At 37.5% G+C, this 24,699-nt stretch overlaps 2 protein-coding genes across 2 annotated transcripts; both read left to right on the forward strand.

The window, feature by feature from the left end:
* The first annotated feature begins 239 nt into the window (after positions 1-239).
* LOC124172055 lies at positions 240-13,382 on the forward strand. The gene is made up of 6 exons (XM_046551462.1): positions 240-275; positions 1,656-1,784; positions 4,461-4,580; positions 7,143-7,277; positions 8,803-8,875; positions 12,926-13,382. The coding sequence occupies exons 1-6, from the start codon at positions 240-242 to the stop codon at positions 13,180-13,182; spliced, it is 750 nt and encodes a 249-aa protein (XP_046407418.1). The 3' UTR covers positions 13,183-13,382.
* A 707-nt stretch (positions 13,383-14,089) lies between these two features.
* LOC124172056 (zinc finger protein OZF-like) lies at positions 14,090-15,438 on the forward strand (the record flags this gene model as incomplete). Its single annotated transcript, XM_046551463.1, has 1 exon — positions 14,090-15,438. A coding segment is annotated over one exon (1,125 nt), but the record flags the coding sequence as incomplete, so codon positions are not given.
* Positions 15,439-24,699: the final 9,261 nt, after the last annotated feature.

The raw sequence follows: 24,699 nt of genomic DNA on the forward strand, positions 1-24,699 counted from the left end.
ATACTTCACCCGATTTGAACTTTGGGGAGCATTTAGATGCAGTAGGTAAAGGTAATGGATAATAAAGGTTATAATAGGCATTCTTTTGAGAAATTATTGTATTTTTGGCACTTAGAAATCAATATTTGAATGATAATCTCTAAAACAACCCATACATAGAGCTTTCTGACAGTCTCTGCACCAAAAGCGCGTGTCTTTTCTCTTTTGATCCCTTTTTTTGGTATTATTACACACGAAACATGCTCTCTGGGGGTTTTTTCTGCCCTCACGATCAGGTATTTTTTCAATAAAATGCCTAGCTTTTAATCTTTCAGGAACGTTAGCACCAGCCTGAAAGTTTTCTTGCAATATCGTGTCGTCGGTTCCTAAAACACTATATTTTTTTAGTAGCTGGTCTGCAACAGCCCGTACAAATTTTCTATAAATAATTGTCTTTTTAGTTTTCAACTTGAATACATAAAATGCGTTTAACAAAGTTACATCAAGCAGGTGGAAAAACAGTTTCTTGTACCACTTCACTGACTTCCTCATACATTCCAATGATCCAATCATCATATCGGATTTGTCAACCAATCTCATATTTTGTACATAATCAACAACAGCGTCTGGTTTGAAAATTACGTTGTTTGTCCGATAACATTTTTTTCCGCTGTCAATCATTTGGCCTGAATGAATAGTGGATAACAAGCAAACATCACGCTTGTCATGCCATTTCATGGCGAGTACATTGCCATTGCATTGCATTTCGTAATCACCTCTGACCATTTTCTGTTTTTCAAATTTTGGCATATTTTTTCTATTCACTCTTACCGTACCACACGATCCAGTTTTATTTTTTAACAGAAATTCACACAATTTAGGACTGGTGTAGTAGTTATCTTTGAACAATACATGTCCTTTACCAAGATAACTCTCCATTAACTTTTTTACCACTTCACCAGACAATCCCAAATCTCCAGAGCGGTTAATTTCCGTTTTGGCTCCGGTATACACTATCATGTCCACTATAAATCCAGTTTCACAATCAACACATTTCCAATGCTTTCACTGTTAACTAGGCCTCCTGCAGCTTGTCTGATTGTAAGGTTATGAGATGTGAAAATGACAGTGTTGAAACCATGTTAAGGAGTGGAGATATATGTTAAAGTGTGGAAGTTATCATTTGTTGTTTATATTTTATCACAGATAATAATTGCATTTAAATCTGAAACAATGTCATACACGTGAAAGCACTGGTGTATACCTTTTGAGCAAATACGTATGTAATGGTTTCAGTTATTTCTGGACAAGATAATGATGTTCTTTTTAAAAGCTCAGAACTCTTTGCTTTGCTTCTTTTCGGAAATTAATTACAATGATACAGGAAGTCCACACTTTTAAACATTCTCATGATGTGCCCAATGAAGTTGTTCCTCCTTTTTTCCCAAGGCTTTTCTTAGATTATAATAGAAGGAAAAATAACTTAATAACTTAAATGGCTGAATCTTATTCGTCAGTTAAGTTACTCTGTTTTTTTTACAAAGAGGCCAGAATAGTTCATCAGGGATTACTTGTTTACTACAGACACCCTGTAATTCAAGTTTCGTTCATGATCACATTTACTAGTGCACCTGTAGATTAAAATGTGTTTCAAAGTGTGTTCCTCTTTCCAATAGAGTGATCTGGCAACATACAAGTTCTCTTCTGTTAAAAATGATCAGATTAGCGATGATGAAGGACATGTGGTGAATGATTGCTCTGATGGTGCTACTAGCAAACAGGTGCATCAAGACTCTTCTAATCAGGTATTACTATTAATGAACTATATATTTTCCATTGAACTTGAATTTCATATGAACTATGTTGCCATCATAAATCCACATTCCTAAAATTCATTTCATAGAGTCCTCAGTTCTTGTCTAACATCTGCTTATGTGTGTACACCTTTTTATGTGTTTGTTCTTCTTTTTGTATATCCTTAATAACCTGACTTATTAAAACATTCTGTGCCATTTTTTCCCTACTTTCAGTCCACCTGTCCTCCTCTTTGTCCGTCTATTCTTCTAACAAGGCCATCATATCTCATGATGTAGCCGATTAAGTTACCATTTTTAGAAGACATCTTATCCCCCACTCTTCTTTTGACTTTTCTGCAGCTGGCATATATGAAACCTTACTACCATTTGTGAATATGTTCCAAATGTATTGTTTTTTAATTGTCTCCTTACGTCTGTATTTTAATTCTCAGCTGTGAGTAGATTATTCTTTTTTGTAGAACGCTCTCTGTACCTGTACTATTCTACCGACTATTTCTTTCCTGCTTCATCCATCACTGGTTATTCTGCTTCCTGTAGTATCACATGTCAGTCAGTTTTTAAGGTTATGAGAAGTGAAAATGACATGGTTATAAAACCATGGTCAGTAGTGGAGGTTTACTTTAAAGTGGTGAAGTTATCATTTGTTGTTTATATTTATCTCGGATATATTGCATTTACACCTGAAACAATGTCACATGCTTCAAAGCACTGTTGTATACCTTTTGAGCGAATATGTTGTTAAGTAGTCAGTTATTTCTGGGAAAACTTATGACGTTCCACTTCAATGTACATTGTGAAATTTTTATTTAGTCCCTGGAAGTAAAAACACCTCAAGTACACACCACTCATCAGTTGTTTGTGCAGAGTAAAATAAACATTCATATTTTCCCATTGAAGTTAAGCATCTTTTGTCCTATAAGGAGTTCATGTATGGATAACTTTTTCATTACCTTGGAATTGCCTCCCGTTATATCTACTCTGAGTAACTTATTTTTATAAGCCCAAATGTTTGATGCCTCCTGCCAAATTCCTGGCATATTCTGTAAAAACTAAAATTGATTGTAAAAATTTCACTGGTTGAACAACGATGTTATGTGGGTCCTTAAGAAACAGAGGAAATTGTACAACCTACTGAAAAGGTCCTATTTAACTATTATGGATGAACTAGGCAAAATTGTTCATCATACACATAATTGATCTATGGCACTATATTTCTTGATGAGGTTGTCCCACTTCCCCATGAATGGGCAGTGGATAGTTTCAACAAAAAAGTGACAGATAATGGGGAGGGTCTGACTTTATGATAACCTCAAACCTATCATGGAGGATACGTGTCAGAAATATTGGTGGCTGGATCCTGAAGAAGTGATAATGAGTCAAGCATTTTGTGAGGGTATATTTCGATGTTAAAGTGCTTTAGTTTATATAGACTCGCTTCAAGGCTCCGAACATTAGCTGCAGGTGCAATGTGTCGTGGGCTAGTCTTCCTCCCTCATTTCAAGGGAAAATTCATGTGAGGCTTGATATGTGGAACCTCTGATACGTTGCTTAATACTTGACCCATTATACCACTGAAAAGATAATATCCTGAAGGAGTCTCACTGCCCATTATGTTCACTGTGTTTGCAGATTTCCCGACTAGAGTGAACTCCATCAAAGGTGAGTCGTGGACAAATCACACTTCAGAGAATATGCGCAGCTGGATCTTCTGCTCGTCCTCAATGCAATGAATGTGATTATTTCCCTGGCTTAAGGGGCATAGACCTTTTAAAATGTCCAGTTGTGTGAGAGTATTATTTAGGCAAAATTTGGGAAGACATGTAGATCCTCAATTGACCACTTTCAGACACCAATGAGCTGTGCGTTAATATTTTCATCCATTGTACATATTACACTTCAGAAAATTTTAATATTTATTCCATTCAATGGTATGATGCGGTAGTAATACCTATTACCTTTCTGCTGTGTTTCGAAACATTTTAAAATGGTTCATATGAGCTAGTCTCCCTTAATATGCATTAAAATGTAGATTAATTGGTAACGATCAGCAGAAAAAATTTTGCTGCCATGTTATGTAGGGTGTAAGGCTTGTTCAGGTGCCCTAGTTCATGTTGGGTCCATTTAGTTAAAAATTGACCGTATGTATTGTTTTTTATTGCAAGATAGATTTATGTTGGTGCTGATGACGTATCAATGGTCAGTTGATCCTTTAATGTCGACATATGGCCTTATTCTAAGATAAACTTAAAGGAATGGTAAGAATAGTTTCATCTTTTTTGATCGATAAAATTCAGGACTTTTAAGTCCTCTCCATTGAAACGATCAAGTTGAAGGGGAGGCATATATCTTGAGCCTAATACAAGACCTAGATGGGGGAAAGCCACCCAGTTGGGATGCAAACCTGAAACCTCTGGGTTGGAAGGTGAAGACTTTTACCGCTTCTGCTGTGGTTAGCAAATGCTGAAGCATTCCACACCAAGGTGTGCTGAATAAACTAGTCATGTGAACCATTTAATAGTAGTAGGTCACTAAAATCTTACACAAACATGCTTTTGGCTTTCATGTAAATGAGATTTTATTGTTATTACTAATGAACATCAGCATTATTATTGTCATGTATTATCCTTTTGCCTTCTTTGATTGACACTCAGCATTTTTTTCTAGTTTAATCTAAAAGAGGAGGAGGAAGACCCTCTCAGTGGAGGTAATTATTCTGCGATGCACACAACAGATCCAGCCATAACATCAACTGATGTCTCAGACCCATTGGCAACGGATGACTGGGTGAGTGTACTTTTCCTTTGTTAAGTGCAGTTTTGCTACTACATAACTTCAGTCCTCCATGGAATATTCCAATATCACTGAGGACTGATTCAAGCGATCATTATTCATAATTTTTGATTGATCACATCAGCGATCACTCTTGTTTGTTGAATACAGTGATGGCTCTGAAGTGAGCGTCGAGCGAAATTTTTTTTCGATAACCTTTATTCTGTGGATTCCCATCACTTTTTCCATCACTCATTTGCTTTTTCTGTTACTTGAGCCTCATATCAGCCATTCAGAACACATACTTGTATGGAGAGATTTCAGCACTGCGTTTGACAAACAATGGTATGTCATAGACCATAAAAACGGTGAATTTTGTCTTGAAACCTGAAAAATCTCACAAACTTGTTTGTAGAGCTACAATTGGGGGATCATAAGAAAAATCTATGCGTGGATTTTATTTCAAGGTCAGTCATGCATTTATCTGCACACATATTCGAAGTAGAAGTAATGGCCCATGTGCCATGAAATCACAAGGCTTCACCGAATCTGGAAGGCCAGTAAGGAAGGTGTTCATTTATCCTGGTGAAATTTCAGACACTTCTTAACTTCCCTGCTATGCTGCTCTCTCTATTTTCTCACTCACAATCTTAAGCCAGCACTGGATTTTTCTAACTATAGGTCATGTCATAAGAGATAACACTGATATTGCTGCATTTGCATTCACTGAATCTCGCCTTTTTTAAACTTTAAGTTACTGTGAGGCCCGTGATTTTCACTTGATCAGTGTTCCCGCCTAAAATGGTGAATCAACTGACCATGAATTTGACAACATTTAGACCATGAATGTCTGGAAAAAAACTGAATTTTATTATTTAGTTAGAGTGGGAACCCTGTGTGTCGTTCTTGAAGAAGATATTCAAAATGAGTTATTAATTGTACTTAACAGGTTGGGGGCACACAGCTTCTCTGATTACTCACCTTTGATCACTGAACAGGTGAGGGCTCTGACTCTTCCCACTTTTGTGAACATAGATATATGTACGATGCTCACTTCTGATCAACACAAACCAGAAGGAAGGAGCATCATCTCAAGTAAGCAATCGTAAGATTGGTTTGATGCAGCTCTCCCATCTGCTAGACATTTTTTAGCCCACATATTTCTTCTCTTTTACATCCTTGAAGACCTGGGCTATGAAACTCATTCAATGCCGCTCCTTGCCCTTTTTTCCTTCCACCTGTCCTTTTACAATTGTTTTCATCTCACTGTTATGTGTCATAATATGGCCAACTAAGCCGTTCCATCTTTTTTTTAAGGGTTTTTGGAAAAATTATCTTTTCTCTCTCTCTCTCCTAGCTTTTCCTTGTTACGTACATGGTCGATCCCCTTTGACCTCGTCATTCTTTGGTAGTACTACATTTGAAATTCTTCCTCCTTTAGACTTTTCTGCTGCTGTCAATGTCCAAGCTTCGCTTCCATAAAGAGACATACTCCATATGGAAGGAAAGCAAGTGACATTCATGTTACTTATTGTAGTAATTGGTACTCTCACACTCAGTGCTCGTGAAGTGATGATCAACTGATCACCGAGTATAGTGTGGCTAACTACACCAAATGATTTGAGTCATGATTCTTTGGTGAAATCGTACAAAATGAACAAAAGCATTCATTATGAATGATAAATTTGAAATGAAATTTGCTTGTGTTGGCTGTGGTTGGTTGCATTTCTACAAAATCAATTGATCATGCAGTTTCTAGTCGTATCTTCCAAAGAAAATTTATTCTCAAAAAAGAATTAATGTAAGGCATATTTTTATTATATCAGATTTGGATATTGTGTGAACTGTGTAGAGGAAATTATGAAGGGGACTCAGGATTTGTCCTTTACCATTTTTGAAAAGAGTATTGGATGTTGGTAGACCAGGTTGGTTGTTGAGATGGATAATTATTTTTTCCATCTGCTGATTTTGATGGAGCTTGTTGTATGTATACATTTATTACAGTATACAACTCAAATATGAGGGGAAATGAAAAACTCGTTGCATCTCACAACAGGACAGTCTGATTCAATAATTCATTCATTGTTGCAGCTTGCTGCAAATGGAACAACATTGACCTACCGATATGTAAATCATCATCACTCTTCATCTAGCTAATGAAATCCACAGAATACAAATAGTTTTTGCATGAGCAGAAGTTAATTCAATGTAATCAGTGGCAAAAACATCTTAAATCAATTCAAATTACACCCAAGTTTCAGTCACACGTTCCAGCATTAGAATAATATTCATTCACATGTAAGTAGTGATTTCTCACTTGATACTAATCCTACCATTTTTTTGATAAGATGAGTGTTTTTTTTCAAAAACTATGGTAGATTGTTGTACAATTTAGTGCATAAAAATGTTACACTTAAGCTGTTTACATGTTAATACTACAAAAGTGAATTATTTTGGCTGGTATGTACATATATATGCTATTAATAAAAACCATAATTTTTTTGGCAAACTCACGAAGCTGTTTCTATATTTCTGTCCCCCTGTCTTTAATGATGCTGATTGTGGACTCAAATGCAGACACAGGCGTCAACATCTTCCCAAGGTGAAGTGGTGGATTCTAATGGCAAAGAAAACAATTTTGTGATAGACCTTGACTCTTTGCTGGTTTTAGCCAAGAGAGAACTATCTTCCAATGAGACTGATGCCACTGAGGTATGCATGAAATTCACATTCAATTAAATTAATGGATGAAAGTGATACTTGGGGGTAATGCTGAAATTCAAGTTCTGTAAACATGTGCTACTTGATTCCAGATTTCGAAACCTTAATCATTATTTTCAAAGTTGGGCACAAGGTATTGTAACCGATGCCACTTGGCATGGTTTATGGGTAACTTAAAATCGGTGTTGACGAGGGAAAAAGAGCTGATGCAATGTGGTGACTGAGTATGTTTGTGGGCATAGTGAAGCAGGAATGGGCTCAATTATAAAGTGTTTCACCCTCCCCCCACGACTCCCTGCTTTCCTGATTCCTGTTTTTTTGTGTTTTGTACGTGACCAGTGAAATGTCCACATTTTCCCCAACCCCTCCCTCCAAACAGCACCTATGAGCAGGGGATAGAGGGTGACAGAATCTATACCCCCTCACTCTACAAAATGAGGACATGCTTTGGCAAACCCCCCTCCCCGTAGTGAGGTTTCTAAGAAAGCCTGCTTCAATCCTGGTTTCCCCCGCCTGCCTCATCCCCAGAAACCTAAACCTTTCTGGGTTATAACATATGGACGAATTTCAGCTCATGGTGACACATGGACCCTGGCTTCATTTTATTGCCAAAGGCTATGCTGGTCAGCTGAAGGTGTCATGCCTGTCATGTGGAGGAGAGTTAGAGAGAGAAGAGAATCTTGGAGGTAAGACTGAAAAGTGATGAGTGGTAAAGAAGAGGAAATAGGAGAACAGAATGGTAGATTTCCCATGCCAAGAAGAATAAGATCAACCCACAACGCCTTGAATTAAATATTCTCTCAGCCCATGATGAAGGAAGATGCAGCGACCCCGACAGCAGCCAGCCAAGGAGGTCATCCCCATGAATGACTGAGAGCCAATAAGTTAAACAGCTATCCCACATTACATCCCTCCCATAGGCGCCAACTCCATGGGGATTGAGAGTGCCCGAGCCCCCTCAAAAATCCGTTATGGGTGAGAGGAAAAAATGTGTCAGGCTTGTCGATTTTATCCGGAGTGTCCAGATATCAAGATTCGAGTTATAAGGATTCTAATGTTGATCATATGACTCTTTATAATCCTTAAAAAACGTAAAACTCACTACTTAGAAAATTTCCCGGGGCAAGATCCCTGGTTTGGCCCCCCCCAATATTTTTTGTAAGTCTGCGTCCCTGATCCCCCCCAAGTTAAGAAGATTCACGAAGAAGTACTCTATATCCTCTAATCAAGAATAGAAGTACTAACTGTGGAGAAATCCTGTTGCCCCACAATAATTGTCCCTCGCCTAATTTATTCTTTTTACCCTCTAGTTTTCCCTGTGAGGGGTGCATATTTTAGTATTTAGGAGAGAAGGGAATAATTAGATATTGTTTAGGATTTATGTTGGTGCTGTCACTTCATATTTTTTGTATTCATGCCAAAGATTCATAAGAAGTGAAGGTTATTGTTTCATTATTTTAAATAATTTTAGAACTGTCATTTGTTGTTGGTAAATCTGAAATCTGCATACTTTCAGCCTACTGGTATGGAGAGTGGGGAGCTGATTCAAAATCGCACTATGGCCATGGAGTCTATAACGGAGGCAGTGGGTGAGTGCTCTTCAGTGTTTGAAAATGACTATTCATTGAAAACACTTGTAACTAATTCTGACAAGGGTATATTAAAAAACCAAATCTCAGAATTCAATCAAATTTTGCAAATCTCTCATGGAATTTTTTATGCATTTTTTCTATTGTTTATGTTATATAGGCCCGTTATTCTTCAACATTACCATAAAGTTCACAGAAAATTTTTCATGTGTTCCTGGACCCCAAATTTTGGTGTTACAACCAGGCACCTTAACCCATTACACCCCAGACTGTATGTAGAACTTTCAACTTTAATTGTTTTGTATTTCCCAGTTTATTTAGGCCTAATTAAGATGAATCCGCATGAAACATTATTATATTCATCATGATAAATGATTTACATAGTGTTGCGTTTATGCAACGCTGGGAAAACTATGGTAAATATAAATGAAAAATCAAATATTCTAACTTTGCTTCTTTTCTTTTTTGCCTTCACTTATGATTAAATGCGTGAAAACATTCTGCGTGAAGATAAACATTGCACTATAAACTCCCAAAAGTTGTCCATTATTTGCACAATTGAGGTTTCCACTGGGACTTATCAGTGTTCCTTTGGATGAAATGCCCTATTCTGTATTGAATGACATGCTTGGGTATGTCATTTTTCCTAGGGCATCCCACATATGTGCACCGCTTTTTATGCCAATTGTTACCAGTCTTTGTATTGGAAAGTACTTCTTGCCTCAATGCAATTTTTTGATCTCAGACTGGAAGTCTAACTGAGGATTGCTTTGCCCATGACCATGATGTACAATCGCCACACAGCACAAGAGAGCCCATTTATAAATAGAGGCTACCACCATTTTTCCCCTAATCTGGATAGGGTAACATGCTGCAGAATTATCATGTATTTCTACCCCTCCCATTTCCTGATTGTAATCGTTAATGATATTTGGTTTTGGAATTTGTTCTCTTTTCTTCTGCCTCCGGTTATACCTTTTCGTCCTTACTATAGGTTCAATATTCCAGTAGTTTGATGCAACGGTGGCGACAAAATTATCATGCCATCGAACTAAGAGAATATCTTTTCACTTGTCAAATGAAAACCGTCAAATCCCTTTTTGGTTTTTTGCCAAATCTCTCGAAGACATAACAGCACAGTTTCCCATTCTATTTTCTCCTTCTGTTCTTACTGCAAAATTACCGTAATCACTTTGAGTTGCCAACAGAATGTAATGGGTGAGAAAATTATAAAAATGCATGGTTAGATGTTTTGGAGACTTACAAAAATTCAACAAATATAGAACAGTGATATGGCAAAAACTGATAGAAATGGCCTGTAGATGAGGCTAGACACCACAATTTACCACCAAATCTTATTGGTTTCCTGCAGATGAGCATTTTAGCTTAGTGTTGCCCGAAATGTGGAACCATTTGCTCATCAATGGAAAAATTAGTTCGAAAAATTCCACACTGAATGCAATTTTAATTTAGTCTACTGAGAAAAGGCCTGAATTTTTCACTTTTGTCAATTTGAGTATCATCGGAGAGATGCAGATATTTTTGAATGTTATGAAATCTTTTCCGTATCATACATCACCTCACTACTAGGACAGACATACCCTCTTGATTTGTCATGTACTAGTTAGTGAGCAGTAATGGATTGTACCTCGACAGTATTAGTATCCCAATGAATTTATTTTAAATCTGCCATTCTCAGAGTAAAAATATGGTTATTTTTCTCTCTAGCATACTCATTTCAATGTTTCAAAATTAATTCATGTGATTCTTCACTGATAAATAAGTGAATGATTTCAATTGCTGAATGGCATGCATACTGAGTAATGTGTGTTTCTGTTGCTTTACTCTTATAGACATTTGGGGCTCGAATGGAAGTTACTCTTATTTTTTTGATTTAGGTCACCGGTTTGCTTCCTGTATCTTTTATCTGGATGTTCGCGTTAACTTGATGATTGATCTTTAGATTCTACTGGTTTCAAATGTGGCTTGCCTTGAAGCAGGTTTGAATGTATTTTAACTGCATTTCAGATTTAACTATTTGGTTATAAAACCCAATGGAATCTCATTCAAGGACAGCTTCCAACGGACTTTGTATAGTGCGAGAAAATTCTATTGAATTCTGACACCCGATTGGTGGACACTCCCCTTTGAAGGATGTTGCATCTTAATTTCTCAACCATGTAACCTTTCTTTAGTTTATGTTAATAGTTCTACTGAAGAATTTAATCAGGTCGGCTAATGTCTAGCAACTTTTTGCCATGCTTGAATGATATAAACCAATATTTGTAGCCATGTGCATTCATATGGGAATTCCAGCATACCTTACCTAACAATTTAGCCTTTGGGACTCATTAATTGAAAGCAATTCCCAATAAATCACTGATGAAGAATACTTAGCATATGATTCCAATTCCTATTTCAATTATTGCGTTCATAGACATAATAAACATGTAACTTGTTGAAATGAGTGAAAATAGTGTAGTCCAGTTATGACATAATGGTACAATTTTCCTTTGATACACACCTCATCCAATTCACTGTTTTGTGCTCTTGGCAACTGTGCTTTATTAGGCCTAACAGTTAATCATGGAAGAAGCGAAATTTGGAGAAAATCTGATTTGGTTAAAATAGACTAAACCCAATTTCAATACATTGTGTGCAGAAGGTTTTGTTTTGCAGAGTAATGACAGAGGGTGACCACACCATGCTTACTTATTCTCGTTAGCTAAGACTTCAACACTTAGCTTCACCCAAAATATCTAAAGGTGGTACAGCAAAGTAGAGGGCATCACCATCATTCAGGGTGGATATGAAAAGTTTGAATTATTTGTATGGTAATATAACGTATAACTGCTAGGTTTATTTATTCATTAAGATGCTCTACTGGCACTTTGTACATTGATTCACATTTTACATACTTTGAGTGTTATGAAAATTCATTCTGGACAGGAATTGAAAAAGAGGAATTGTAATAGACATTCTTACAGAGTCACTCATGAATCAGGCTTTACTGTGATTGCTTACAGGACTTGTATAATCAATTCAATCTGGAATATATGCTCCGCCAATGGAACCGGAAGATGTTAGGTGGCCCTATAATGAAGTTGGGAAGTAGTGTGGGGGAAGGCAACTGATGAGTAACGAATTGTATAGCTTTGCCAATGCAGTTCCTCTTTGCATGGAAAGCCTTTTATTAAAATTGTGGTAGTATTGTGCATTTTGTCTTAACATTCTATGTAACTAGTCTGTTGTTATTGCTTTATTTCTGATGAAGGGCAATATCCGTGGATATTTTGATACGAGGCATCGGATCTTACCATCCTTAATGTTAACCTAGGTATGAGATCATTAATACACCAAGCCTTTGTACTTGAAATATTTTTTATAGTATTGCAAGGTATAGTGGTTGCAAAAGTTTCTTCTGACATAGTGCGATCTGCCCCTAAGAAAATGTGGTGTTCACTTAATGCTTTTGTTGTCCTTGGTTATCCAATACAAAAATTTTTATTTTTAGTAATTGTTGTTCTTGAAGACAATTTCATATAGTAAACCATATTTTTGTGGTCATTTATTTTCCCACAATGATAAATTAAGCTGGAAATGATTTGTTTGTGAGCTTCAATTACCTTCTGGCCTCCGTTGTTCCTGTGATTTTGTATTTTGCATATTTTAAGCCTTGCAATTCGAGGAAGTTTTTGTGTTTGATAATAATGATAATTTTTCAATTCCATGTTATGTGTATGCATGCCATTGGTAAATCGAGATTATGATTACTTCTGTTCATGTAAAATTACACTGAGTTGTTTTCTCGAGTAGATACTTGAGGTTAACATGCCAAACTTGGCACATTTTCTCTGAGGAGAAGTACCACTCAATTTGTGAAGAATCATTTGGAAACCACCTTAAAAATAAACTTACGCCTTGAAAGCATCTAACCTAAAGGTCAGTCAAAGAGGCTACCTTGATATCTGTCTAATGGCTGTTATAAATAAGGGCAAAGAGTTACAGATTTCATCTCTTACTTATTTTTAATGTGAAATTCTTTTCTAGAGCTCCCTGCTCCTGTAAGAGCCTCAGCCTTTTTTGCACTCCTTGAACCAAAAATTGGAGCATCACGTTCAAGGGAAGGAAAGAAGGTGAAGAAAGAAACTTTGTCAATCAGAAAAGATATGCCCCTCAAAAGTCCTGCTTCAAAAAAGGAGACTGTTAGTTCTAGCCAGCCCACCTCCTCCAAGAGTTTAAATCAGCTTTTATGTAAAAGACAAGTGGTGGGGGAAAAGGGAAATAGGCTTCTTAAGGAAAACTAAGGAGTAACGAGGCAGAAGAAAAATGTGAGGCAAGCGAGGACAAGGTTCATTTTAGATGGGAAATCATGCACAGGTAGTCGAAACATAGCTAAGAAGTCTTATTCCTGCCATGGATATGAAAAGTATTTCTCTCAAAAGAGTGACCTTGTCCGTCACATTCGGACTAATACAAAGGAAAAACCTTATTCGTGCAATGATTGTGACAAGTCTTTCTCTCAAAAGAGTGACCTCGTCCGTCACATTCGGTGCCATACGAAGGAGAAAACTTATCCATGCAATGAATGTGGTAAGTCTTTCTCTACAAAGAGCAACCTTGACGTTCACATTCGGACTCATACTAATGAGAAACCTTATTCGTGCAATGAATGTGATAAGTCTTTCTCTCTTAAGAGTACCCTTGTCTGTCACATGCGGACTCATACGAAGGAGAAACCTTATTCTTGCAATGAATGTGATAAGTCATTCTCTCGTAAGAATGCCCTTGTCAGTCACATTCGGACTCATACGAAGGAGAAACCGTATTCATGCAATGAATGTGATAAGTCTTTCTCTGAAAGGATCACCCTTTTCCGTCACACGCGGACTCACACAAAGGATAAACCTTATTCTTGCAGTGAATGTGATAAGTCTTTCTCTCGAAAGGACAACCTTGTCAGTCACATTCGGACTCATACGAAGGAGAAACCTTATTCTTGCAATGAATGTGATAAGTCTTTCTCTGTAAGGAGTAACTTTGTCCGTCACACGCGGACACACATGAAGGAGAAACCTTATGCTTGCAATGAATGTAAAAAGTCTCACACTTCCAAACAAAACCTTGTCTTACACAATCAGATACACCGAAAAGAAGTCTTATTCTTGCAATAAATATGAAAAGACTTACTCTTAATTTATCCACCTTTTCTTTCATTTGCAAACACACAGCCTTGTCATCCACATTCGGACTCATACGAAGGAAACACCATTTCCATGCAATGAATGTGGTAAGTCTTTCTCTATTAAGGGCAACCTTGTCCGTCACATTCGGACTCATACGAAAGAAAGACCTTATCCATGCAATGAATGTGATAAGTCTTTTTCTCAAAAGAATGACCTCGTCAGTCACATTCGGAGTCATACGAAGGAAAAACCGTATTCATGCAATGAATGCGAAAAGTCTTTCTCTCTAAGGTGCAACCTTGTCCATCACATTCGGACTCATACAAATGAGAAACCTTTTCCATGCAATGAATGTGGAATGTCTTTCTCTCTAAAGGGCAACCTTGTCCATCACATTCGGACTCATACAAATGAGAAACCGTATATATGCAATGAATGTGATAAGTTTTTCTCTCATAAGAGCACCCTTGTCAATCACATATGGACTCATACGAAGGAAAAACCTTATTCATGCAATGAATGTGATGAGTCCTTCTCTCTAAAGAGCACCCTTGTCAATCACATGTGGACTCATACGAAGGAAAAACCTTATCCATGCAATGAATGTGAAAAGTCTTTCTCCCGAAAGTGTGACCTTGTGTATCACGTTCGGACTCACACGAAGGAGAAATCCTATTCCTGCGGTGAATGTGAAAAGTCTTTCTCTCGAAAGAGCAGCCTTGTCATCCACATTCGGACTCATACAAATGAGAAACCGTATATATGCAATGAATGTGATAAGTTTTTCTCTCATAACAGCACCCTTGTCAATCACATATGGACTCATACGAAGGAAAAACCTTATTCATGCAATGAATGTGATGAGTCCTTCTCTCTAAAGAGCACCCTTGTCAATCACATGTGGACTCATACGAAGGAAAAACCTTATCCATGCAATGAATGTGAAAAGTCTTTCTCCCGAAAGTGTGACCTTGTGTATCACGTTCGGACTCACACGAAGGAGAAATCCTATTCCTGCGGTGAATGTGAAAAGTCTTTCTCTCGAAAGAGCAGCCTTGTCATCCACATTCGGACTCATACAAAGGAGAAACCTTCTCATGCAAGGAATGTGATAAGTTTTCCTCTGTCAAGAGCAACATTGTCCAACACATGATGATTCATACTAAGGAGAAACCTTATTTCTACGGATAATGTTAAAAACCTTTCTATCAAAAGAACAGCCTTGTCGTCCACATTCGGACTCATGCAAAGGAGAATCCTAATTCCTGCCGTGAATAAGCAGTCTCTTTCTCAAAAGAGAAGCCTTTTCGTTCATATCCGTACTCATAAAAAGGTAAAGCCTTATACATGCAAGGAATGTGAAAAGTCTAATTCTTCCAACAAAAACCTTCTTTTACACATGCGGGAACACAGGAAAGAAGCCTCATTCTTGCAATGAATGTAAAAAGACTCTCTCAGTAGATCCAACTTTTCTTTATTTGCAAGCCCTCAGTGTTAGGTCTTAGTAATCTAATTGGCTTTCTTAAGCCATCAAGGTAAATAATTCTTATTACTACGATAACTGCTTTTTTAAATGGAAAAATTGTCCCATGATGTTGAAAATAATATAACAATGTTCAGTTGGGTCTGCGACCTAATTTCATAAATGTTTGAGTAAATTTACTCTACCATATTTTCAAGGATCAAATAATTTATTTTTGTGGTTTTTACTGCTAATGTTTTACTGGTAGAAAATTATTTACATTTGAATGTAGGCCATGTATTTCAACACTTTCGACAAAATTTTGAGGCATCTTGTCCTAATAATAACTTTTTGTGTAATATCTATGTTCAATGTGTTATTAATCAATGTTAATTTGTCTTATTGACGGTAGTTAATGAAGTGCCTCTATGTAATTTCTATGAAAATATTAAGTTGGTGATATTTTACGATTGATAAAAAGAGTGTTAAACTGAGTGAGTCTCTTTTACTTGTTCCTGTACGCTCTTTCCTGTCGATTATTACATCAATATTGGGTCGTTTTTTTATTCGCCAGCCACAATCACAAAGCAATTATTTGCTTAAATGACAATAAAAGTCGTCCTCTTGAAAACATTGCCAGCCATGGTTAAGGCTTAAATGATGAATGTAGGGAATTTCCTTCTCATGTAAGTGGCCATACATTTACTGGTAACCGTGTCCCATCTATAGGCATGAACAAAATTACTTCCCTGCTGTGTACAAATAGATTATATTTTAGGAAAACATCGTATTACACGCCTGGTTTTGCGTGTCGAGATACATCAGTTGAGATCATTTCATTACGGACGAAGTATTTTACATAAACAATGTGAGCAAGAAACAATTTTATCGTAAGGAAATAAAATCTCCGGTTTTTTAAGTCCAAAAGGGCATTTCTATCATGAAGATTTCTAAAAGATCATGGAAAAGAGAAATTTTATCAATAATTTCCATTCAGATTTGATGAATAAAAAAAACGTTTTTGCAGAAATTTTATAAATCTACCTTACCTACATTGTGCTTACAGTCGTCATGCCGTCGTGTTGATTAAATTCGACCTCCACCTTCTTTCATGCCATAACCTATAAAGAAAGACCCACAGCATCGGTTTTCTTTCACTCCAATACAATTCCGATCAATAATTAATTTTAAAATCAAAATCTTCTCCTACGCCGAATTCTACTTACAAATCGTTTCCATATTGTTTACAAACAAAGCCACAAGTGATGGGTCGTTCTTGATCGATTTGTTCAAAATTATTTAATCACCCAGTGATTCAAATGACTCATTATTCGTTGTGCAAAGTAAAGTCGTTCATCAATCATCCCGACTTACGGCTCCGTTTTTTTCGGTATTTGGATCAATCATTAATCGGACAGACTTCCTATTTATTCAGTGATTGATTATAAGTTCCTACTATTGGCGTGAAAATATTTCTGTTGTGCTTTGTTAACCCAGTTGATGTTTTCATCCGTTTACTTTCATATAATCGCTTTTTTCCCATTACGCAATGTATTTTTTTATCTCCGTGCTGCATTAGCAGGTAATTTCATGAATATTAATTGACATACGATAGATAATTTAAACACATAACTAAGCCGTAATTACCCTGACTATACATACGACTTTCATCTTATTTTTCTCGTATTTTCCGGGTTGCTTAAGCCTACTTAAGATGAATTTTCGGAAGTAATGGTGATTTTCATCCCTTTATATGATTTACAAAATGTTAACATATTGCGTTTCCGCAATTCATTGGGAAAAATGTGGTGACTAAAAGATTAATATTTCAAAACTTCGGTTTTATCTTTTATTTTTCATCGTCACTTCTGATGAAATGAGTGAAAAACATTCTGCTTGAAATTATCTAATTGCACTTGGCACATCAATGATTTGCACCCTCGAAAATTTTAGTATAGCAATGAGTATCGGTGTTGTATGATTAGACTTAACATTAGACTTACTTTTTTTTAGCTACATTAGCCTTTAATGAGAGAAGATCAATTGGATTTAGCATACTTAATCCGAAATCAGATTTCTTTTTTTTCAGAGATGCTTTTACAAATGCGTGCATGATTGTTTTCATTAAACATCTTTCCCTCAAAATTCGTAAATCTCTCCAAGAATGTATCTATGCAAAAATATTTCTCCGTATCTTCAAATACGGAATCACTATTAGCACTTTATTACAGGGGATGATTCATTTAAAATTAGCAGTTGACTTAAGTTTTCATATTGCGTTTATTGAAATAAGTTTCTTCAATATCTCGATCATAATTCATTAAAGTCACGCGATTCATTTCAATGGATAGGTTTTTATCCGTCTATCATCGGAGTTCATTGGTTGAATTGTTTCAATCTTCTCATCCCTTGATTCAATCAATTCCAGGTCATCAATAAAAATGATTGAGTGATCGAAATGATTGAATGATCGAAATGACTGAATCAGTTGTTGGAATCACCCCAATGACTTGAATCATAAATATGGAATCTTTGAAAAGAACGTCCTCGCACATCTCACGTTGAGACATTCGTTATTCAATTATTTCCCTTAGTTCCTCTTGATTTCTATGTCGCTACGTTCGTCTGCGTAATCAACCTAGTCCAAAATGAATGTGGCAACATATCTCCCACCAATTTGGAGTAGTGAGGTTTCTGGATATAGCAGTCAACAGAGCGCCCCGTTGCAAGTTGAATCACCGTTTCTGAATACAGCCTTTAAATGAGTACTCATAATATGCATCAATACTTAAGTTTATTAAGTGCTTATAATTTTTTGAGTGCCTAATTTATCATAAAAACGCTGTGTTAATAATTCTATGGACTTGGTGGGCAGTTAGTGTATACCCTTGCCCGGTTTGAAACAAGTTAGGTTGCTGTGGACTTTTATGATAATTGATGAGATTTCATGTCTACTCGATTTTAGTGAATTTTTGCCGTGTGTATGTAAAATTGAAATAAAGGTACGAAACGGAAAGTTTGTTTGAATCTTCAGCTGTGGCTGACACCAATTCCAATTTTTTTCTGAAACAGCAAAAATAAAGACAACCATAGAGTAAGTATATTCTAGAGGGCTCACGGCATAGGCGGAAATCGTATCGACAGTTTTAATTCTCAAAGAGCTAATAGATGTCCCTGGAGTGGCGAGCAAGAGGCGAGAGAGTCACCTTTCAAGGTCACTACCTGTCCCTCGCTTCTCCCCTTTCCTTCCCGCCGTCCCCTCTTCCTTATTCTCCGTCAGTCTCCCAAGCATCGAAGGAAGGTAAGACGATGTTTGCCACCGGCTGATTGAGAGAAAAATGCAGACCCTTCAGGGATTTCTTTCTCGCCTGGTGAGCTGCATCTTCCACGAATCCTTCCCTCTTCTCTCTGCTTGGCTTTCTCCATTACTGCTGAAAACATTTGTACAGCATGCAGCTGTGAATAAGTGTTTAAACGGTCTCATGCAGTTCAAACAGTGCAGTCCGAAAGCCAAGAGGAGAGAGAGGAAATTTTCAGGGGGGCTAAACGAATAGGCTATCAGTTAGATACGATCACGGAAGTATTCACGACCACCACAGATTTTGATGGAACTGTGAGAGGAGATATACTCGAATATCGAATGGTCGTTGGAGGGATTAACCGGGATAGGCGTACGCTAGTTTTGGCTGGATCATAACCATTTCAAAAACTTTCACAGTATTATGGCAGGAGATGCACTTTTTGCACAATTGATTGGTGCTGTGTTGTTTGCGCTCTGAGTCATATTATCATCCGCAATACCTCCTAGAAATTTTATTGTGTTTTTCCTCGCCTGGTTCTTTAGGAGCCATTGTAAATGAGGAATCAGGTAGAGCCTTTATTCTTCCTTGTAAACTGCATCTCCTTAATTTTTTAGGTTTAAGTTGAGGCTTTCTGGTGGTAATCCAGTCTTCCACTTAGTGCAAGTGATCCGGGATGAAGTCCACATCCGTGATTTGATTGAAGGACGTGGAAATAATGGCCAAGTCGTCAGCATGAGGCCCAATGGTCATCCGAGTGGGTAGATCATTAATGAAGACGTTTTGATTACATTACCGTTGCTGTAGAATCGGGACAGGTATTATCGTTTTGGAGAAATGTAAATGAAAGGGTACACGTAAATGCTTTACGGGGTAGAATGTCGTTCGAGCCTGCTCAAGTAAAACTTTTTCCTTTGAAACAGAGCTGATTCTGGGCTGAAACTTCACTGAATGTGTGGAAACTGCCTTGAAACAACCTTGTAACTGCACTGCACTGCCTTGTCCTCAACAAGAAAAAGGGTACTTAACTGAAACTCTGATGCCATTCTCCCTTGCAAGTCCATTGCATTTGAACTGCTTCTCCCTTGCAGCATGTGTGCCCCACTGATACTGAACTGGGCAATAGCCTCAGGCCAGGCCGACTTTATGACACCACTGCATCTCTCTTGTCGCATGTTTTACTGCCCTGCCACAGATCTGCTGCAACCTTTGGGTATCCCCTCTCCCTCATAAATTTGAACTGCTTCACTCTTGCTGCGTGTGTGCTACCCATCGTAAGTTTTGCCAACATACAGAACCCATCTACCGGACATATAAGCGACCCCGGTTTTCAGCGGCAATGTATTTTTTAAAGTTAGCTTTTGGCAACACGTACATCTTTTCCCGCGCGTAAAGCTGTCGGTTGCCGTTATTTCTCTCAAGTTGCTAGGAGCGAAAGACGAGTGGTGAGCATGGGTTTTGGCATGAAAAGATTGATGGCATAATTATTTTCCCGGTACTTTGACGGTTGTTAACGGCAAGAATTAATCGAAATTAAGGTGAAGGGGAGAACGAGGTCGGTGGTGGTGACTGCAGTCAAAATTGGAGGTAAGCGTTTTAAGTTCTCCGATGGCATGTTTATACCTTCCATGTTTAGCCATGAGAACGTTGACATTGAATTCGTGTTTTAATCCAGGCAGGTTTAAGGATTTCGAGCTCCTTTTTCGGGGTTCATGCCGCCAATAACGAATTTTTCTTTCAACGCCTTGACGGCTGCCATACACTTTTCCTGCTCATGGATACCCCGGACGAGGAGGAGAATACACCGACCGGTCATCAATTCCGCGGATGCCACGCCTTCCGTTTGTCATCCTGTGGAGTCCCTAACGAACTCGGTGAGCTCGAGCGGACTTACGAAGAAATAAGGAATGCGGGTGGGTATCGCTATAGTGCAATGTAAATTTACTGCTTATACTTATTAGTTACTGCTAATAGTTTTGGAAGCTTGCGTGGTTTTTGTTTGGAGTTCACACATAGCCTAAGTAACGAGTCATCGCTTCGTTTTTCAATTGAACTTTCATGCAAAGCGCATGCTTCCTCAGTGATAATTTAAGTTTTGCTTTTTATATTTTGAATGCTTCACATTAATGCACCATATAACTAATAAGCCAAGAGTTTTTTTTGTGAGCAATTTTGCTAATTTTATTTTGATTTAAGTCGTTTGTGACTCTCATCAGTAATGTTTCTTTTCTATTGCAGGAGCATCTAACTTCCGGGACCTCTTTCACTTAGAAAGTTTTTGTATGTGCTTTTAACAGTTATTAATTTATTTATGTATTTTCATGTTCTAATACATTGTTTCTTGAAAAATGTTGTGGTCATTGCAGTAATAACTATTGTTGTTCGCAATCACCAGTCCACCCTATATCTTTTATCATGCATGCAAAATTGTGGGAGAAACCTGTTATGTGATCATCCACTGTTGGCTCGGTTGCGCAAGTTATTAATTTATTGTGCTTCATAGGATTTGACAAGGGAATTTTAATGGATTGGGTAGGGGAATTTTATTCAGCCAAACAAGGGAGTTTCAGTCTAGCTGGTAACCAAGGGAGTTTCAGTCTAGTCTGTAGCCAAGGGAGTTTCAGTGTAGCTAGCCAAGGGAGTTTCAGTTAAGTCGGCCAAGGGAGTTTCATTGGAGTAGCTGGAGTACTTAATTGCACTGCTACTGCACTGCCATCCCTCTTCCAAACTCCACTGTTTTGTTTCAATTTCAATGCAGTTTCAGCATAGAAGCAAGGCAGTGAGTTTCAAGGTAGTTTTAGCCCAGTTTCAGTCAAGTTGCAAGGGAGAAATTTTTACTTGAGCGGGGATCAAGATTGAGAGTAAAACAATTACCCGATTAATTAGTTTTTCACGCATGTCCTTTGGGAAAAGTAGATTTTTGCTTTTTTAACGAAGGAAAACATTTTCTTATTTAATTTTTATTGGGAATGAACCCTTGAAAAAATACTCAAACTTAGGAATTGTAACTAGTGTAGCTGATATGTCCTGAAAATTGAGTTAGTCATTTTTTTAATTTTACTGTATTAATATCTCGTGTGTAAAAGCAGGTAACATTATTTTTTTGAGTTATGCTTGAGAACCCTGTATTCATATAAACTGGAAAACTTGTAACTGGTGTAGCCGATATTTGTACTGGAAATTGGTTTATAATTGCAATTCCATTGTACAACTTTAAAGGCACTGTAAAAGTAAAATTTTTACGTGTGCCTTCAAGTAGCCTTTTTGAGGTGCCTTCTCAAGGCGCCTGAAAGGCGCATTTAAGCTAGAAGATGATAGACACCTTATAGGCGCCTTGTGTGTGCCTTTTGAAGGCAGTGCCTTGCCTTTAAAAAAGGCACCTTTAAGGCGCATTTTGGAGGCAGTGCCTTACGTGGGTTAATTATGTCAAGGTCCCAGCTAGCACAGATTTGACCTTATCGTTTGATAAATCAGATATTTTGGGGATATGCTTTTATTATACAAAATTAATAGCCTTTCTCTTAAGAAGACTGAGAAATATGAGAAAATATTATATGGCTACTTTTAAATATAAATTAAAAAGGAAAAAGTTTATCCATTGGTATGCTTATTTAGCACGTAATACTAATATATTAGCACCATGATTTAGTTGCGGATGATTCACACAGAAAAAAGATAAAACTTGTGATACCAAATTTTCAAACAATAAATTTCATATATAACTGATAATTTCAGGCTTCACATTTAGAAACCTCTCCATTATGGATAAAATTCTGTTCCCTTAAAGCTTACCTCGGTATTAACAATTCTTCTTGGTCTTCTGGCTTTGCTTCGCCGATTTTTTCCGTATTCCATTCTCCTTTTGTCCTGGCCAAGCTATTTACATCGTCACCCGCTGGATATGCGCGAAAGAGCATGAAAAGAAAATTAGAATTAATTAATTTGGCCCGTACGCACCTTTTTCTTAAGGTTTGGAACGTCGAGGAATCTATCCTTGGATACATCTATTGGCACAATGTGATCAACACATGAATATACTCAACATTTGGAGTCTATGTAGGCGTACAATATAATTGCGACGTAATTTTGGCAAGTAACTTATGAATAGAAGATTTTAATCGTGTAATAGTACATCTTTAGACAAAATAGCGAAGAATACGCGTACGAAAATACTCTCTTGAAACACAATGGAGAACTGAGTGCATGGTTATCAGTGGTATCAATCATTTCACCCACAATAAAACATAAATCATACCTTACCTTAATTATCCGGTGACAGGAAACTGTTGGAGTTGGCTTGCACGAATCGCAATAACGTGCGGAATGGAAGCAGATTTTCAGCAAAACATAGCTTCGAGTTGAGCATACAATCCACATGCACCGGTTATCTAGGATTAAAACACAATGTCAATTCTGCCAATACGTATAATAATACAAACAAATATAAAATCAACTATACATCAGTAGCTAGTTAAGTACGGATTTTCTTTTGGTTATTAGTGTAGATGCCGGAGTTCCTCCAATAGCACGTTCTCGAAGTGCTCGTAGTCTTGAACGAGGTGCCGAGCTTAACGAGATTATACCTAAATGTATTACTCCCGCTCACTTCCCTTGCTTATCGCGGCAGTGGAGCCGGGACGGACTGAGGGACGAAAATAACAGGGTAATATCTCGCCAAAAAAGAAAGCAGCAAAGAGAATTTTCAAGCATTTCAATGCTACTCGTAGTACAGAGAATGTTTCCCCGTTGTAGGCACTGGCACGAAAGGCTTAATAATAAGTAGATATTATTGGTCGAGGGATTATATGAAACCAATGTTAAGGCCTTGGAAGCATTCAAAATGACACCATGTACTGCAGTACCTCGTGCCATTTCGCACTTGTACCGTTACGCTCCTGGAACGAAGTCTGAAACAATAAGCTTATCACCTGAGCACCACAGAAGGGGGAGGACGGGAACGAAAATGGAAGGAGGCAATGCCTCGATAGGAGCCCGACGGCGCACATTGGTCTGAAATCGGAAAAAGCCGGACAAAAGTCCAAAATGTCTTTTTTTGATATGGGGACCTAAAACTTGGCACAAACACTCAAAAATAATAGGTAATCATGAATTTGAATGCCATTTTTCATATTTTTGATCTGTTTATGACATACAGTGGATCAACCATGACAAACTTTCAAAAACTCGCTTTTCTGCGAAAATCTTTGAACTTAAGCAGGTGGTGTTGCAGTTGCATGATTTTTATGAAATAAAAAACACAACCCTTTGAGAAAATGCTTTGGCCATATTGCTCATGATTTTTGAAGATTTTGGTTCATAGTTACATGGTTATACAGAACAAAATCTCGTACCCTTTTTTGGCGTGAAATTTTAAATAAAGTAGAGTAAAATTATCTTTCGTTTACGAAATATGGGAATCGAAAAATTTACATTACAGTGTGGAGTAGACATTTTTTAAGGATACTGCGAAGGCATCTTGGAAAAAGTTTGCGACCACGGAAATGAGAGCGATTTTTCGATCGCACGTCAAGTCAGAGCTACGCGACGCGGGACTCTGAGGCTCGGCCACTGCGGCCGATTTATCAAGTTTTTTTTCAGAATTAACTCCTAAAAATCGCCATTTGAAGCATGGCACATAGTCAGCATTGACCTAATACCTATTACTATTGACCTATTATTATTATTATTGACCTATTGGCCTTTTAATATTGACCTATTACCAAGATAATGGATCGATCGACTTCACCGTTTTGCGCATTACTCTAGTGAAGATGGCCAGGATTAGATTTTTGTCCGAACCATTTTACGTTCACGAAGTATGCTTCAGATGTTGAAGTATTGTTAAGAGATTCAGTTGGCATGCGAAAGAAAGAGAGA

The sequence above is a fragment of the Ischnura elegans genome (genome assembly GCF_921293095.1).
Source record: "Ischnura elegans chromosome 13 unlocalized genomic scaffold, ioIscEleg1.1 SUPER_13_unloc_1, whole genome shotgun sequence".
Classification (NCBI taxonomy): Eukaryota; Metazoa; Arthropoda; class Insecta; order Odonata; family Coenagrionidae; genus Ischnura; species Ischnura elegans.